The sequence below is a fragment of the Neofelis nebulosa genome, chromosome 18 (genome assembly GCF_028018385.1).
Source record: "Neofelis nebulosa isolate mNeoNeb1 chromosome 18, mNeoNeb1.pri, whole genome shotgun sequence".
Lineage (NCBI taxonomy): Eukaryota > Metazoa > Chordata > Mammalia > Carnivora > Felidae > Neofelis > Neofelis nebulosa.
The window spans coordinates 22,842,074-22,859,386 of record NC_080799.1 but is presented as its reverse complement, the minus strand read 5'-3'; the positions used below and the strand labels follow the sequence as shown (position 1 = coordinate 22,859,386).

General features: G+C 46.1%; 2 protein-coding genes across 6 annotated transcripts in view; one reads left to right on the top strand and one right to left on the bottom strand.

The window, feature by feature from the left end:
- Positions 1-1,444, bottom strand: part of GTF3C1 (general transcription factor IIIC subunit 1) — a 75,358-nt gene extending 73,914 nt beyond the window's left edge. For both annotated transcript variants that reach the window (XM_058710264.1, XM_058710265.1), the window contains exon 1: positions 1,167-1,444. In XM_058710264.1, coding sequence (XP_058566247.1) covers positions 1,167-1,387 — 221 coding nt within the window. In that variant the 5' untranslated portion in view covers positions 1,388-1,444. The remainder of the gene's footprint in view (positions 1-1,166) is intronic.
- A 38-nt stretch (positions 1,445-1,482) lies between these two features.
- The window catches only part of KATNIP (katanin interacting protein), a 193,454-nt gene continuing 177,623 nt past the window's right edge, over positions 1,483-17,313 (top strand). For 2 of the 4 annotated variants that reach the window (XM_058710268.1, XM_058710266.1), the window contains exon 1: positions 1,483-1,673. In XM_058710268.1, the coding sequence (XP_058566251.1) occupies positions 1,487-1,673 (187 nt within the window). In that variant the 5' untranslated portion in view covers positions 1,483-1,486. Of the gene's footprint in view, positions 1,674-14,150; positions 14,309-17,313 lie in introns of all 4 variants that reach the window. The other 2 variants (XM_058710267.1, XM_058710270.1) reach the window with 2 other exon arrangements.

Below are 17,313 nucleotides of genomic sequence, written 5' to 3'. Positions count from 1 at the left end.
GATAAGCTGTTTAAGTGGATTAAAAGACCACCCAAATCCCTCTCCAGTCCAACTGAGCGAAGGGCAGAGTGGGTTTTGTACCCCAGACTTCGTGGATTCAAATTGGGGGTTCTGGCCTTGCTAGCAGATGATCTTAAACAAGTCACTTAAACGCTCTGTGCCTCAATCTTCTCTTCTAAGGCTTTTGTAAAAATTAAATAACTCACTCTATGTCAGGATCTTAGAACAGTCCCAGCTCACAACAAGCATACATGTAAGTGCCAAACATTATTCCTCCAATCCTACACTTCAACCAAACTTAACATATTTCTCCTCCTGCAGGCTTCACATGTGCGGTTTCCTGTCCAGAATACTCTGCCAAGTGCCCACCTAAATCCAACCTTTAAGTCCTGTTTTGGACAGTATTACCTCTGGGAACTTCTCACAATATGCCTTTAGAGCACAGATGCTACAGACGGATGGCCTGCGTTCAAATCAACACGTGGGTCACTTATAATCTTTGTAACCGTTGAACAGGTTACTTAATCGAAGGCTCAGTTTCCTCCTCTGCAAAATGGGGAAGATAACAGTACCTGCTGCTGAGGATCAAGTGAGTTCAGTCTCCTGAAGCTCCCAGAACAGGATCTCAGGGTATAGTACTAGGCCAAAAATAAGCACTCCATAAATGCTAGCCATTATTATTATTATTATTATTATTATTATTATTATTAAGGTTGCTGTTATGCAGATGTCTAATTGACTTAGGCTTTCCAGTCAAGCACTGAATGAATGCCCCAGAAAGGGTGGTTGAACTCATCGGTCTCCAGCCTTGGTTTGAACTCACCTCCTAACCACTACGGAAGAAGAGTACTCTTTGAAACTTGAAGAATATCCCGCCGGTCCTGCTCACCACCACCCAACACCCACACGGACATAATGGGACATCATGAGATAACCCTCAACTCCATCGAACGCCCGGGCTCTACCAGGCCCGAGGAACCCCCAGTCAGCCTTACACCCAGGCCTCCCCACCCCCCCCACCCCCGCCCCACGACTCACGGTCCTCCCCGGGCTCCACTCCTATCTCCCACCCCCTCCCGTCAGAACCTGGGCCCCTCCCAGAGCCATCGGACCCCGGGCTCCGCGCCCGCCCTCTCGCCCGCCCGCCGCAGGACCAGGCCGCTGACCGGTCCTGGAGCTGGAGGTCGGGTCGCTCTCGAGGCTCTTCATAGAAGCTGATGCCCGGATGCGTGGCAAGGGCCCGCCACAGGAACTCCTGCGTGTAGGGCTCCAAAGGCAGGGGGAAGGGCGGCACTCGCGTCTCCAGACGGCTCCACAGCGCAGGCAGACACAGGCCATCAAGCCCCTCGAGGGCCACCTCGTCCAACAACGACTCAAGCGCGTCCATTGCTACTTCGGTGGGCAGCTCCCCCGGCGCCTGCGCACCAGGACACTAAAGGCCCTCCAGCGCGCCTGCGCACAACCTTCGGCAGCCCTGAGAGGCGGGATGGACTTAGAGATCCGAGGAGGAGTTCCAGAGCGCCGATGCGACGTCACTCCCTTTGGGGGCGGGCTCAGTCCCTGGATCTCCACCGCCATTGGTCCGGAACCCCGCAGTAACCAGGGGAACTGCAAACAGTGTAGGGGCCGCTTCCGGTTCGAGCACCCGGAACCGCCGCCTCTAGGGATGGACGGTGAGTGTCCGTGGGCCCCTCCGGGCGGTCGGGCAGTTATTCTTTCACCTCTCCTGAGGCTTCCCCGGACAGAATCCTAGGCCGGAGAGCCCTGGACCACCACTTCCTGACCCATGGTGGCCTCCGGTCTGAGGGAAAGGGAGCCTTAGTGATCCGGGATGGCCAGAAGAGGCTGGGGGGGAGTGGTCAGTGGTCTGGCCAAGGTGCAGAGCTGTGGTCGTGTAGGAACCCGGTACAGGCTGGGGGCTCAGAAGAGGTTTAGAGTGGAAAGGAGAAGTAGAAGTCTGAGGGCGAGGGGGTCCTGTGTGTCTTCCTCGGATGTGGAACTGTGCAATCTGGGAGTTGGTGCGGGAGTAAGCGTCACCCTGGGGAGTGCGGTCGTCAGCTAGTGGGAAAAGGGAGTTGGTAAGGTGGGTGGGGGAATTCTAGGGCATACTCTCTTTATGAGCTCTGCTGAGAATAATTAGTACCGTCCAGTGCCAGGAACTCTGTAAGTTCTCTCAAGCAACACCTCGTTAAGCTTCAGAACAGCCCTTTGAGGTCAGTAGTGTTCTCCTGTTTTGCAAATGAAGCAACTGAGGCTCAATGAAGTTAACTTGCCCCTAACCAAACAGCCCACAAGTGGCAGGGTGGGTAAGAAAGCCAGACACTCTGCCTCTGGAACCAAATTACGCAGTTTGAGATTTGAAACGGGTTTCAGAGGCCCTTCATTCCAGAAGTTGCAAATGCAGATATCTGTAGGGACAAGTCTGGCGGGCTGGATTGGGCTGCGACTGAAAATCAATTCGCCTTTTGAAAGGAAAGCGTCTCACTCGGCTCCAACCTATTATTTTCCTGGGGCACTTCTCTAAATACCGGGACAGCCAATCAGTCTGAAGGCCAGATGGAGCCTGTGGGCCACTGTCTAGAGGTCCCTGATTAGAATCAGAGAATCGACCATGGGAAGCAATCTAAAAATAGGCTACTCGGATCTCATTTTGAAGATAGGAGGACTAATGTTTAGACAGACTGTTAGGGTCTATGCTAGAATCCAGATCAGTTTTCTCATTTCACCACTAACAGGGATTTGTTCCTTTGTGATACCCACTTAATGCAGTTTGGGATTTTTTTTTTTTAATTGAATAATCTGATGTGCGCTTAAAAGACGCTTTGCCCTTTGTACTTCAAGGTACTGTAAAATGTCATTTGCAGTTTGCCTTGTGGGAAGATCAATGTAATGTTTCTACAGAACAACAGTTCTCAAATGTTTTTGGTCTCAGGACTCCTTTATGCTCTTACCTCAGAAGAGTGTTGTTATCTGTGAAATTTACCATATCAGAAATTAAAGCTGAGAAAATCTTAAAACATTCACTTATCAACTTATTTAAAAATAACCATGAACCCATTACTTCTGAATATAAATAATAATTTTAATGAAACATAGCTTTGCGCCTCCGCCCCCAAAAGTAGTAGGAAGAGTAGTAGTAGCATTATTTTACATTTTCTTAAATCTCTTCAATGTCTGGCTTGATAGAAAATAGCTAGACTCTCATTTCGGCTTTGGCAACCAAACATGTGTTTTCTGGCTGATGTATATGAGCAAAGTCTGGCCTCACACAGATATATAGTTGGAGCAGGGACTATTTTAATTGCCTTTTCAAATACCATTCTTTTTTGATGCTACACCAAGACTTAGCAAGTTGTAATTCTTGAAGGTTATGTACAGTGTGGCATCTGAAACCATATTGGTGAACTTTTATACTCTATTGCATTAAAATCCATTGGTTTATCATGCCCTTTGGTTGGATATTTTACCCATGTATGATTTTGTTACATTAAATGTTTGTCATTTAGGAAATGTTGATTTACCAAGTTATACAAATCTTCCAAATGTTGACATTTTAAAAATTCCATTATTAATATCAAATAGAATGTCATTATGATATAAAAAAAATCACATTTGTTAATATAACTACCATATAAGCTGTTAAACTCAAGGTAGTAAGAAACAAGTTTTCATTTGGGCAACAAACACTGTCAGTTAGGTATTTGGGACAGACTCATTTTTTTTTTATATATTTGAGAAAAGTTTGAATAATGATAGTTTGTTGTTCATTTAAGTGCAAATGGCATTCAGTATCATACGTGGCTAGTTCAGCTGGTAACTCAAACAAGCACATGAGTGTTTTCTGGGATCAACTGTTGTACTTTGGCACATAGCAGAAGTGCTCGATGTGTACTTCCCATTTTGTCACACACAGTATTAAAAAGTTGTGTACTCAAGGAATGAAATTTAATAATATTAATTTCTACTATTTTATAAGGATATTCTTAGGTGAAAATGATTTTTCTTTTGTTTTGTTTTATCATGAGTATGTGGTAGTAAAGAATATAATGACTAATAACACAGTTTGGTGCTGCTGCCTTGTAGAGATTCAGGCCACAAGCAGTTTTACCTACCGCTGCTTTCACATCATCAGTGCAAATATTGACTGATGTAAATAAAAAAAAGTTTTAGAATTATGGTGAGAATAGTTTTGTCTTTGTGGATCTCTCTTCCTCCTAGGGTCTGTGGAAGATAGTTTGAGAACTATTGCTGTAGGCCATTTTCAAGAAGTCTACGTTGTCACTCTGTTACCATGTCAGCACTCCTAGAACATTATCGTGGCCTAATAGAGGAACCTGTTAATTTTCAGACTGGTCACAAACAAGAAAAGCTTGTTCTCTTTTAAGAAAGCATTTGCGGGGCGCCTGGGTGGCTCAGTCGGTTAAGCGTCCGACTTCGACTCAGGTCACGATCTCGCGGTCTGTGAGTTCGAGCCCCGTGTCGGGCTCTGGGCTGATGGCTCGGAGCCTGGAACCTGCTTCCAATTCTGTGTCTCCCTCTCTCTCTGCCCCTCCGCCGTTCATGCTTTGTCTCTCTCTGTCTCAAAAATGAATAAACGTTAAAAAAAAAAATAATAAAAAAAAAAAAAAAAAAAGAAAGCATTTGCCCTAAGATTAGATTTAGCATTCAAAAGGGGCGCCTGGGTGGCTCAGTCGGTTAAGTGGCCGACTTCAGCTCAGGTCATGATCTCGCGGTCTGTGAGTTCGAGCCCCGCGTCCGGGCTCTGTGCTGACTGCTCAGAGCCTGGAGCCTGTTTCAGATTCTGTGTCTCCCTCTCTCTGACCCTCCCCCGTTCATGCTCTGTCTCAAAAATAAATAAATGTTAAAAAAAAATTTAGCATTCAAAGCATCCCTTTTTCCATTACTATTTTTAAAACTTAGATTTACACAACAATTTTGTACGCACATACGTGTTGGATAAAGTGAAGCATACCGTGATGAATTGTGATTCTAGCCAACTAGGTAGGCCTTATCAAAAGGATGTTTACTTCCTAAACTTACAAAAGCTTAAGTATCTACCAAGTACCCCCAAACTGGATTGTAGTTTGGTTAATTCTGCATGTCCAAATCACCATGGTTTTTCACAACATTTTTCCTGACCCATTGGTTTGGACTTTGGGCAGGTTTTATCTGGCTCTGCAGTACATCATAATGTAATACTGGTATATTTCGGGGGCCGTGTATCTGTGGATTCATATCTCGATGTGTATTCTTACCCCTCTGAGCTTCAGTTTTCCTGTCAATAAAGTCAAGCTGATGAGAAGGCTTACTTTGTTTTGTTTGCTAGCCCAATGGTGAATTGAACAAGACTATGCATGAACGCACTTAACACCAAGTCTGGCATATAAAAAGTGCTCCTCATGGTAGCTAATGCTGTTGTTAGCTGCAAATGGGAAGACTTCAGCTGGCGGAAGAGGGAGGAAGGAATCTGATGAAGCTCTCTAGCAAATAATAATCTTTGTAATTAGCTCACTGTTTATTTAAAAGAAAAGCTGACGTGCTACATTTTGTATTTACCTGAAAGTAAACTGGCAATGTGTGAGTCTTCTGCCCCGAATATATATTAATTTTTTTGATGTTTATTTATTTTCAAGAGACAGAGAGAGACAGAGCGTGAGCGGGGGTCGGGGGGGTTGGGGGGGGGCGGGCAGAGAGAGAGGGAGACACAGAATCTGAAGCAGGCTCCAGGCTCTGAGCTGTCAGCACAGAGCCCAATGTGGGGCTGGAACTCACGAACTGTGAGATCATGATCTGAGCTGAAATCCGACACTCAACAGACAGAGCCACCCAGGCGCCCTCAGTCTTTTGCCCCTGAAGTGTTCATCTTTATGTTAAAGTCACATTTCCCCCCAGCGCTTTTAAAATATGGTTTAGGAAAAAAAAAAAATTTCTACTCAGTTTTCAAGGAACATAATAATTAGACAAAGGTTCAGCACATCAACATAATTAGAAAGGATTTTAAAGCTGTTCATTTGCTTTTGCTCTCCCTAGAGCAAATATTCAACATTTCCCCTGCTTATACTGTTCATTTGCTTAGTACACTTTCTCATAGAATTAATAACGCCAAGATGAAATTTAGCCTAGCTTGTCTAAATAAGCCCAAACTGCATAACGGGCGACGAGCGAACTAGTAAGGTTTTGTTGGAAGTATGCTATCCACGTGCCTGGTCTGTTTCATTCTGGTGTGGTATTCACCTGGGCTCCTGGTGATTTGTCTGTTTCTCTTGCTACGTAAAATAAGCCAAGCCAAAAACCGATATGAAATAAAATAAAGCAAGCATTCAGCGGGCAAAATAAACATGTGGTCCATGTAATCTCTTGGTCTGTTCTGTCTTCATTCCTTCTTTGCGCCCATCCTTGAGTCGGGTGCATTTCTCCCCTCTCCCTATTTCCCAGTATTCATCTCCAGCTGTGATTTTAACGTACAGGAACTTGGCACAGCACGGTTTGCTTATTCTTCCTCAGGGCATTCATTTAGTAGCTCTACATTCCAGTGCCTTCTGCACACCGGAATCCAGAGATCTCAAGATGATTGAGACTGGATCCAGGTGAAGGGTAGAGGGGAGTTCATTGTATTACTCTTAAAACTTCCTGTAAAGTTCTTTTTTTCAACATATTAGTTCCAGCATTTTTCACCTTAAAAAAAAAAAAAAAGAAAGATGTAGCAAATTTGAAAACGAATTCTTTACGTCAGAGGTTACACACTGGGGGCCTCTGAACGAATGAGCCCACAATCCTGTTTACTTGGCCCCTAATGTTTTGCTTTTTCAATTTTTGAATGAGTTGTCAACATTGGAAGATTAGGAGATTTCTCATAAACATCTGATTGTGGGATTTTCTTTAAAAATCAATGAAGTCTATCAGCACCGGATCAGAATTCTGTAGGCAACAATCTCCTCACAGCTAGAGCTAACGGAGACCACCCTTTTAGAAGGGAGGTGCCCTTTCCAATTTGTCACAGCACCTACCTGACTGGCCACCTACCTGAACTCCATTGCCTGCGTTCCCTGCCTGGGCCCCATAGGCATCTGAAGCAACAATTCTACTCTCATATTAACTTGGGCAATGTTGGAATCCTTACGAATTATTCCTGTGGGGCATACTGTGCTGTATATGCTTGTTCACTTAGTTTCAATCTGAAAAAAAAGGGGGGGATATATTCCCTGCCCTTAAGAACTTCATAGTCTGGGGACGCCTGGGTGGCTCGGTCGGGTGAGCGTCCAACTCTTGGTTTCAGCTCAGGGCATGATCTCAACAGCTCGTGAGTTCGAGCCCCTCATAGGGCTCTGGGCTGATGGTGCAGAGCCTGCTTGGGATCCTTTCTCCCTCTCTCTGCCCCTCCCCCACTCACTCTGTCTCTGTCTCTCTCAAAATAAATAAATAAACTAAAAAAAAAAAAAAGAAAAAGAACTTCATAGTCTGGTGAGAAAGCCAGTCATAAACAGATAACTAGAATCCAACCTGGGAGTTCCTGGAAGATGACATTCGTGAAGGTCTTCCCCTTTCTCAAAGGAATCTGCCTCACTGCCTGCTTTTGTAAATAAAGTTTTATTGGAACATAGCTAAGCCCACTCTGCATATAAATGCACACAATCTGTGGCTATTTCCATGCTTCATTGGCAAAGTTGATTTGTTGTGACAGAGACCGTATGGCCCACAAAGCCAGAAATATTTACTATCTGGTCCTTCACTGGGAAGGTTTGCTGACTCCTTCCATGGGGGATCCATTCGATTTGATGCTTGAGACAGCTCCATATGCTACTCACTGTAACTGGGCCCATTTACACCCACGTGGCCAGCAGGTAGCAGAACCAGGACTCTGCCAAATAAAGCACACACTCTAGAATTAATGTATGTCTAGAGTATGTCATCAAAGACCTGTTTCAAACTTGTCCCTGCCAGGGTGTTGCCAGGTCGTCTCACCTAGGGGGTGAGTCTGTGGGCGAGGCTCCCTCTTAGGCTGGTGGAAGAACAAACAGTTTAAAAGGCACTGCCCTGGGGTCGCCTGGGTGGCTCAGTTGGTTAAGTGGCCAACTTCCGCCCAGGTCACCTGTCATGGTTCATGGGTTCGAACCCCACATCAGACTCTGTGTTGTGGGCCACAACAAACAGTTTAAAAGGCACTGCCCTGGGGTCGCCTGGGTGGCTCAGTCGGTTAAGTGGCCAACTTCCGCCCAGGTCACCAGTCATGGTTCATGGGTTCGAACCCCACATCAGACTCTGTGTTGACAGTTCAGAGCCTGGAGCCTGCTTTAGATTCTTTGTCTCCCTCTCTTTCTCTGTCCCTCCCCTGCCCATGCTCTCTCTCTCTCTTTATCTCTTAAAAGCAAATAAAAAAAAAAAGGCACTGCCCTTGACCCTTGCTCTTGGCTCCCTCAGGATCTGACTCTGTGGCTGCTCCTCTGTTTACACATAAGAGAGGGCTTACAAGGAGCAGTATGGTTGCTTGGAAGCTGGAGCTTGGTGCTGTTTACAGATCACTTTATATAAGAGTAAGGAAGTATCAGTTGCCCTCAATAGCACTGGACTGACTGCTGATGCCCCGTGGGATTTGAACGGCTTGACCCTTGTAGCTTTAAATCAGACACAGCACCTTAAATCAGAGAATTTCCCTGGGGAAACAGTGTCTTTCCCTTCCCCTGTCCCTTGGTTGGTCTGCTGGTCTCCAGCCTCATATTTAGATACCCACCTACCCACCCACCCTCCTGCCCAGAGGTATTATACTGGACTGAACTGGGTCCGTTGATGTGTTTTCCCATATTTAAAAATAGTGATTTCCCATAAAAACCGGGGCTATTTAGTCTCTTGATAGAAGGGTGCTTTGGCCCTGCTGGGCCTGCATTCCCACACAGCCCTGGTCCCCAGCACTGAACATTGGTCACCCCTTGGTCTTGGACATGTGATGACAGTTTGACCTCTTCTGGCTGGTGGCACCTGTCATCAAGTGCTCTTTTCTTGCATTGAGAATAGTCGCCTGAGCCTATGGGCACCTGAAAATTAACCCCTGCCCAAGCCACCTCGGAAAGATGGCTGTTTCTTGCATATGCTATATTCTTTTCCACCTCTCTGCCTTCCCCTTGCTGTGTTCCCTGCCAGCTGTCTCCTTCTTTCAAGTCACCTCCACACTGTAGATGATGGTGACCGACATCTGCTGAATTAATCCTCCCACGTGACAGGATCCCATAGCCCTCATGTCCCATGCTATATTACAGGTGTTGGGCTCCGAGCCTTTTCTCCTCTTTGGGGATAGAGACCCACTCCTGTTCCTTTAAACACCCAACACTTGGCCCAAGGAGTGGCACAGGGAGATGTACATGAGTGTTTGCTGGGCTGACGTCATAATCAGGGAAGAGATGAACTGATTTGTCCCTTAGCGAATGGGTAGCTGGTCTCCATAAAGCAGGCAGGGAAAAAGTCCTTGCAGCTCAATCTTCCTCTTTCCCCCAGAAACCTTTGGAGTAGTTCAACCCAGTCCTAATAATATATCTTGACCTGGCTACCTTTACTGTACCCCGGCCTCTGTTAGTCTGTACTCCCTCTATTTTTCAGCTAGCATTCTTATCCTTCCCCCATTTTCTGCCCGAGTGAGTCACCATCACCCCTATCTCCTGCCTCATTTCTTTTTTTTTTTTTTAATTTTTTTTTTTTAACGTTTATTTATTTTTGAGACAGAGAGAGACAGAGCATGAACAGGAGAGGGGCAGAGAGAGAGGGAGACACAGAATCAGAAGCAGGTTCCAGGCTCTGAGCCATCAGCCCAGAGCCCAACGCGGGGCTCGAACTCACGGACCGTGAGATCGTAACCTGAGCTGAAGTCGGACGCTTAACCGACTGAGCCACCCAGGCGCCCCTCTCCTGCCTCATTTCTAACTCTGATGCTGCCTTGACCCCCTGTAGCTGATGGATTCTCTGGAGACTTAACATGTCATTAGAGGGTTATAGGCAAATGCAGCACCAGGCAGGAAGGTGGGGCATCACAGATGACTGGTCACCAACCACAGAAGCCCTGCAGGGACCACCACACTCTTATAAACTCTGAGTGACCTTGCAATGCGATGTGTGTGTGTGTGTGTGTGTGTGTGTGTGTGTGTGTATGCACGCACGCACACACTCTCTCAAGAACCCCAAACTATTTATGTACCTTTTTATGAACCTACCGAAAATCACAGACAGTTAGATCCAGGAGGGACTTAACAGATCTAGTCCAGGGAATCTGATAGATTTCCAAACTCTGAGGATCCCGTGCAGGAATACAGGTTTAGAAGCCTGCAGGGTCCAGGCAGGTAATGTAAATGACCACAGTGACTGGGGTTTCTTTCATTATGCTGCTTGATGTCAGATTCTTTCAACACCTACGTACACTTTGCATACCTGGGACTATTCCTCAATGTCATAAAGGACTCGATCGTCTACTAATTCCTTGAAGCATGTAGCCTCTTCCATACCTCCATCATCTGTAGAAAAGAGATAATAATTGTTCCATCTCCTGGGGTTATTGTGAAAATTAAATGCGTTCATGGATGCAAAGCCCTTAGATCAGGACCTGGCATACGATAAGTATAAATGTGTTAGCTGCAATTGGGATGATGACAGTAATGATTCTCACTTTTGCTAGAGGTGTGGACACACAGACCTTCACTTTCATCTTTACTGTAGGGAGAAGGCTGTCAGACCAAAGTGGCAGCGAGACAGAGAGCTAGGGGGCCAGGAACCAGAGGATACCAGCCATCTGCCGGCTCCTGACAACTGTTGCCAGGCAGGAAGGCAAGCCTGGTGTTGCCAGATCTTCTAGGTTTTCAAAAACAATCCAGAACTCAGGATTTCTTTTTTTTTTTTCCCCCAGAACTCAGGATTTTAAAATGTGAAATCTCCCAAGCTGTTGGCTGCAAAAAAAAAAATTTTTTTTAAACATTATGGAGACCAAACAAATGTCTGTGGCCTGGATTCAGCCAGTTGAGTAACTTCCGATCTGGTCTGATTGCTGTCAGACATTTATCAGATGTGGAGGCCGAGGCCTGGGGAGTTAAGGTGGCCACTTGCGGGAGAACCAGCCTGGCTCCGTTTCTGTACCCGCCCCGCCGCCATTGCAAAGCCTCCCTCCTGATGAGGCTTTGTGGTGGGAAGTCCTGCCTCTTGCATGATTTGAGGTGGAGATTTTATTTTAAGCCTGCAGAAGGCAACTCTGAAAAAACCAGGGCAGAGGATTGGACTCGCTCTCCTGCTCTCCCTGTTCAAGTTAGAGGTGCTCACTCTGTGGGCCTTCCTCATCTTGGAGAGGAGAGGAAGGAGCAGAGTGCGGAGACCGACCAAGGGGGTTCTGGTCCTGAGGCCACATGACCTTGGGAGATTAGTTACTTCATCTCTCAGTGCCTGGACTCTTACATTATAAAATAGAGATTAATAGGAGGACTACGTCATAAGGCTGCCGTGAGAATCATATGAATTCATCTATTTAAAGCCCTTAAGGGGCGCGCCTGGGTGGCTCAGTCAGTTGAGCATCTGACTCTTTTGATTTTGGCCCAGGTCATGATCCCACGGTCCTGGCATCGAGCCCCACCTTGGGCTCTGCACTGAGTGTGAAGCCTGCTTGAGATTCTCTCTCTCTCTCCCTCTCTCTCTCTCCCTCTCTCTCTCTCTCTCTCCCCCCCTCCTCTCTCTGTCCCTCTCCCCCACCCCTGCACTCTCTCTCTCACTCTTTCTCTAAAATAAAAAAAATTTAAAAAGACTTTTAAAAGTTTACTTTAAAAAGTAAATTAAAAAATAAAGCCCTTAACAGAGCCCCTGGATGGCTCAGTCAGTTAAGCATCCAACTTCAGCTCAGGTCATGATCTCATGGTTGGTGAGTTTGAGCCCTGCATGCCGCTTTCTGCTGCACAGAGCCCATTTCAGATCCTCTGTTCCCCTCTCTCTGCCCCTTCCCCACTCTCTCTCTCTCTCAAAAATAAATAAACATAAGTAAAGCTCTTAAAATGGTACCCAGTACTTAATAGGTTCTCAGTAAAAATTAGCTGTCAGAGGCAGGAAATGTATCTTTTTCTTTAGGATTCTGGGGGAATCTCATGCATTATTTCTTACGTTTTCCAGGGCTGTTTTGCAGATCATTGGGGTGGGGGGTGTGGAACACAAATACTGAGAAGACACTTTAATTTGTATGTGTACACACATGCTCACATAGATTCACAAACACCGTGTCCCCACTTGTATTCAGCCAGGAGCTGGGATGGAAGGATGGGGCTGGGCTGGCGGGTGTAGTTGGAATGCGTTTGGGAACTTGTGTGATGGATACAGAGGTCGACCAAAGTACATTTTAGCCTGGGAAGCATGTTGTCACATAAGCCACTGATTAGATTACAGAAGTGGGGCACTTTCTTATCTTTACCGTTTCAAATGAAAAAAAAATCAATATTTTCCAATTATCTCCAGTGGTGTATTAAACCCACTTTGTCATATTTCATTTCACCATCTGAGAAAAAGCAGGGGGGGAAGGATCAGGAAAATACATTGTGAGAGAAGAGGAAGTCTTTACAGCTTCTCGTACTCTTACCTCTTGTCCTCCCAGCATTTATCCATTCAAAAAATTTGGTCATTCATTCGTTCATTCATTCACAGACTCCAGGGATGTCTACTGATGTCTCTTCTGATGAGGGAGCATAAGGCAAGCCGAAGGCCAAGCACGAGCTAGCATACCTCCCATCCCCCACCCCAGGTGGGATACGTATATTCCTTGTGGACTCCTGGCTGCCCAAGAACAAAGGAAAGGATGGAACACAAATGGTTAACTGATAGAGATCGCAGTCCTCTCCATCCATTTACAAATACCTTGGTAAATTACAAGAAAAAGGCAATCTTATCAATAGCCTAATCTCCAGAAACCTATAGGCTTGTTTCCTGGAGCCCCAACATCACCCTCCCCTCCATAGTGATGTGGGGAACAAAGGCAAGAAGGAAGTGGCAGGTAAAATTAAATTTCCTTATAATCTGCAGCCAGGTGACAAACACTTGAGGCAGGCAGAGTAAAACCTTCTCCAGGAACTCCCTACTGTCTTAATGCTTTGCTAGAGGGAAAAACAACCTTAGCTTGACAATAGCTAGGCCTCCAGTGATCTGGAGTGAGGCTTTAGCATATGGAAAATCCCTTTTAAGAAACTTCCTCTTGACTTTACCTCCTCCAACTCCATAGTATATAATAGTACTCCTCACACCCCCAGTGCAGCTCTTTCTGCCCATGGGCCCTGTCCCCGTGCTTTAATAAATCTGCTTTTTGCCCCAAAGACATCTCAAGAATTCTTTCTTGGCCATCAGCTCCGGCTCCCCACCCCCACTCCAAACCCCATCACCTACTGTGTGCAGGGCACTGCTCTAATCGTGTCATTTGTACTGTCTTAACACTGACAATAGACCGAAATGGAATTACGGTATCGGGGTTTCCAAACAGGTACTGAGAAGCGGAGCCAGACAGGCTGACCCAGAGCCTACCTTCTCTGCTACCGCACGGCATTGTCCCCAGGCTCTCATCTAATTATGAAGGCAGCCAAAGAATGCACGGCTAAGCATTTTTAGAAGTGCACAAGAAAATGTGCATAACAGTGTGCAGGTTATAAATAACCATTTCTAGCTGCCAGCTGCTGTTTGGGTTTGGAGAGGAAAAGAGGATCTTAGCATGACTTGTTTATCTCAGGTAATTTGGCAGTAAACTGGGTCCCGGGAATTTGAGTTACACAGAAAATGCAAAGGAAGAGTGACAGGAATATTGTTTCGGGCTTTCAGGAGACAGAATGTAACTTCAAGTCCCAGAACCAGCCTGGAGGCAGCACATGGGGAATTTGAAAGAATTTGAAAGTGTGTCGCAGAGCCCACGTTTACCTGTCTTCCAAACAGTCACGCTTTTTGTCTAACAGATTTCTGTTGCTATGATGAAATTTCCTTAAAGAGCTCTCCCCCTCGCCCCCCTCCCCCCCGCCATGGTTCCGCGGCATCGAGGTAAATAATGGAAAATTTTCTAGTCTTCTGCCTAGTTACCTATTAGGTTAGAAACTAGAAGCCTGTTTTGTTGCATCTGTACAGAGCTTTACATTTTTTTTTTTTTGCAATTGTCAATATTTAAAAATTAGAAGCTGTCTTCTAAGACTGGACTTCTGGAAAAATCTGATCCAACAAGACCGGGGCCCGCATTCCTGCATGGAAACAGGCGGCAGGAGCCAAACAGTGATTGCCCTTGAGGCTGGGCAGCCTTCTGGGTCCGCCTCCCTGCCTCCTTACTCTGCCACAGGTATCTTTGCAAACCAAGGCTGTAGGTGGAAGTCACGATCAAGGTCCAGGAAGCTGGCATGGGGCTGAAGGCACATGGGGGCGGGGTGCTCCCATTCCTGGGCTTGACGAGGGGGTGCTGGCAGGCACCAGGGTGTACTGAACACTGGATTAGCAGCCAGAATGACTGGTTGTTAACCAGGTTCTTCCCCTTCCTTGCTCTGTGACCTTGGGCAAGTTACTTTGCTTCTCTGAGCCACGTGGCTTTGTTGTGCATGATAGGGAATCTTAAGAGCTCTCACCTGGGGAAGAACATGGAGTTGTGGGGGGTGGGGGGGAACACGTGTAGATGCTCTGTAAGCACTAGGAAACCAGATTCCCAGGCAACCCATCCGGACAGGTCTCGATTTTCCTTTCCTTGTTCTTGCTTTTTTCTTTTTCCTAAAATGTCGCGTTGTCTTTCCAGCAAAGCTTTGGGGTGCTGAAGTTCACAGAGGCTACTCCCCTCTCCCCCCGTAGACCACCCTCTTAGGTTCTCTCATGGGAACATTCTACAGCGTTTCCCATTGTTTTGTTTTTAATTTGAATCTGGCTTTTGGACATTTAATATTTTAAGTTTCTTTTAATTTTCTCGATAGAAAATGGGTCCAAACCATTCAAAAATCAAAACAATATAAAAAGTAACAGTGAGGCACCCTGGATTGTTCAGTCGGTTAAGCATCCGACTCTTGATTTAGGCTTGTACATCATCTCACGGTTCATGAGTTCCAGCCCGCATTGGGTGTTGCACTGACCGTACGGAGCCAGCTTGGGATTCTCTCGCTCTCCCTCTCTCTCTGCCCCTTCCATGCTTTCTCTCCCTCAAAATAAATATATAAACGTCAGAAAAAAGTGACAGTGAGCTGTTGCATTTGTGCATGTACCTCTGGGTGGTTCTCTATACAAACAGAACCCATGTAGTCTTCTTTTCCTCTTTCTTAGAGAAAAGATTGCATCCTACATATACTTTCTGCCTATTGATTTTTTTTTCACTTGACATATGACTGTCTTATATATAAGCAGCTTGCCCATTCTTTCTTCCAGCATTCCATTTCATTTGTGGATTCACCCTATTCAGCCAGTCCCTACTGACGGACTCACCCATCATTTCCAACAGTTGTTATTGCAAATTGTGATACAGTGAATACTCTTGTGCATTTGTTTCCCATTCGCGGAGGTGATTCTTTACAGTAGATTCCTGGAAGCGATATTGCTAGCCCCAAAGGAAAAATGCATTCGTCCTTTTGAGGATATTGTCAAAACACCTTTCCAAAGGGAGTCTGTCATTTTGTACTTCCCCCGGCAATGCTCAAAAACACCAGCTTCCTAGCTCTCGCCAACGCTCTCTTGTCAAGCCTCTGATTTTTGCCAGTCGGATTGGTGAGAGTAAGTGGTATTTCAGTGAGATATTTGTCATTTAAATTAAGTTCCAGAGATACATAAAATGAGAGCAACATAAGCCCTCGTATTTGGACAACAGAAGCAATCAGCTCATTTGAGTAACCTAATGGCACCATACCCCAGTGGAGAGAAACAAGTTCTTTGTTCGAAGCTCCTTTGCACTGGGGAGGTCCCTGCATGGCCCCTCTTTCCACTGAATTTGTTCTCCAAAGCCCAACTCTTTCTGCCAAGGCTGAGCATTTCACCTGAGTAGATGGGAGTGAGGGTCTAATGCCAAGCCTTACCATTTTGGCCACTTTATGGCATTTACCCTGGCTGGCCGGCAACGCCATCTCCTTGGATAATTGGGGAATCATTTTTATCTAACCCCCTTATGAATTGCTCTAGGAGTGCAACGTACACTCAAAAGCTGCATCGCAGAAAGAATTCCTTAAATCAGACTCCCTCCCCGGCACGTTCTGGTGTTCTTGTACTTGTCTTCAAAGCCCTGACTGAGGAGCAGTGTGGCCCAGTGGTTAGGAGCGTAGGCTCTGGAGCCAGACTGCTCAGATCCAGGTTGAGGCTTCTCTAGTCACTCGCTGCATGATACTGGGCAAGCTTCCTAACCTCTTTGGATCTCAGTGACCGCATCTGACGAATGGGATAATAATAGTGCCTATTTCTTGGGTAGCTGAGAGGAGCACATGAGTTGGTTCCCATACTTAGCCTTGAGCTCAGTGCCGGGCACATAGTAAACTTCACTAAGGTGAGCTCACATGGTAATGGCAGCGATTAACATGCTTGTGATTGTGATAATGTCAGTGACGCTCATGATTAGGAGCACACTGAGCCCTGTCACTTACAAGATACATCTGTGTGGCCTTGAAAAAGCAGCTCACTCACTCACTCAAAGTTTGTGTCTCATTTTTTCCTTGGTTTGTGCCAAGGGCATAGTACTGTCCCTCTATTTTTTTTAATGTTTATTTATTGTTTTAGAGAGAGTGAGAGAGCATGAGTGGGGGAGGGGCAGAGAGAGAGAGAGACAGAGAGAGAGAGAGAGAGACACTGAAAGCAGGCTCCAGGCACTGAGCTGTCAGCACAGAGCCCGATGCAGGGCTCGAACCCACAAACTGTGAGATCATGACCTGAGCTGAAGTTGGATGCTCTACTGACTGAGCCACCCAAGTGCCCCATGGTGCTGTCCATCTAAAGCAAGAGTCAGCAAACTGTGACCAACCGGGGTGACACCTGGCCTGCAGCCTGCATTTGTGAATAAAGTTTTATTGGAACCCAGTTGCGCCCATTTGTGTACATATAGTCTGTAGCTGTTCTCTCGCCAAAATCTTTACCGTCTGGCCTTTTACAAGACAAGTTCACTGACCCCTGACCTCCAGGAGTGGTTCTGAGGATGCAGGGGGATGAAGGCTGTGCGTTGAACCTGGCACGTAGTAGGTGTCCGGTTCAGTGGAGCATTCACATTCTTGAACTTGGTGCCTGGTCCTCAGCCTCCCCCGCTGCCACTCTTCTTCTACCCTAAAGGAAAAATGGAGTAATTACAATATGAATAATTTAATTAGAAATACCATCAAATGATATCAGGCAGATGTA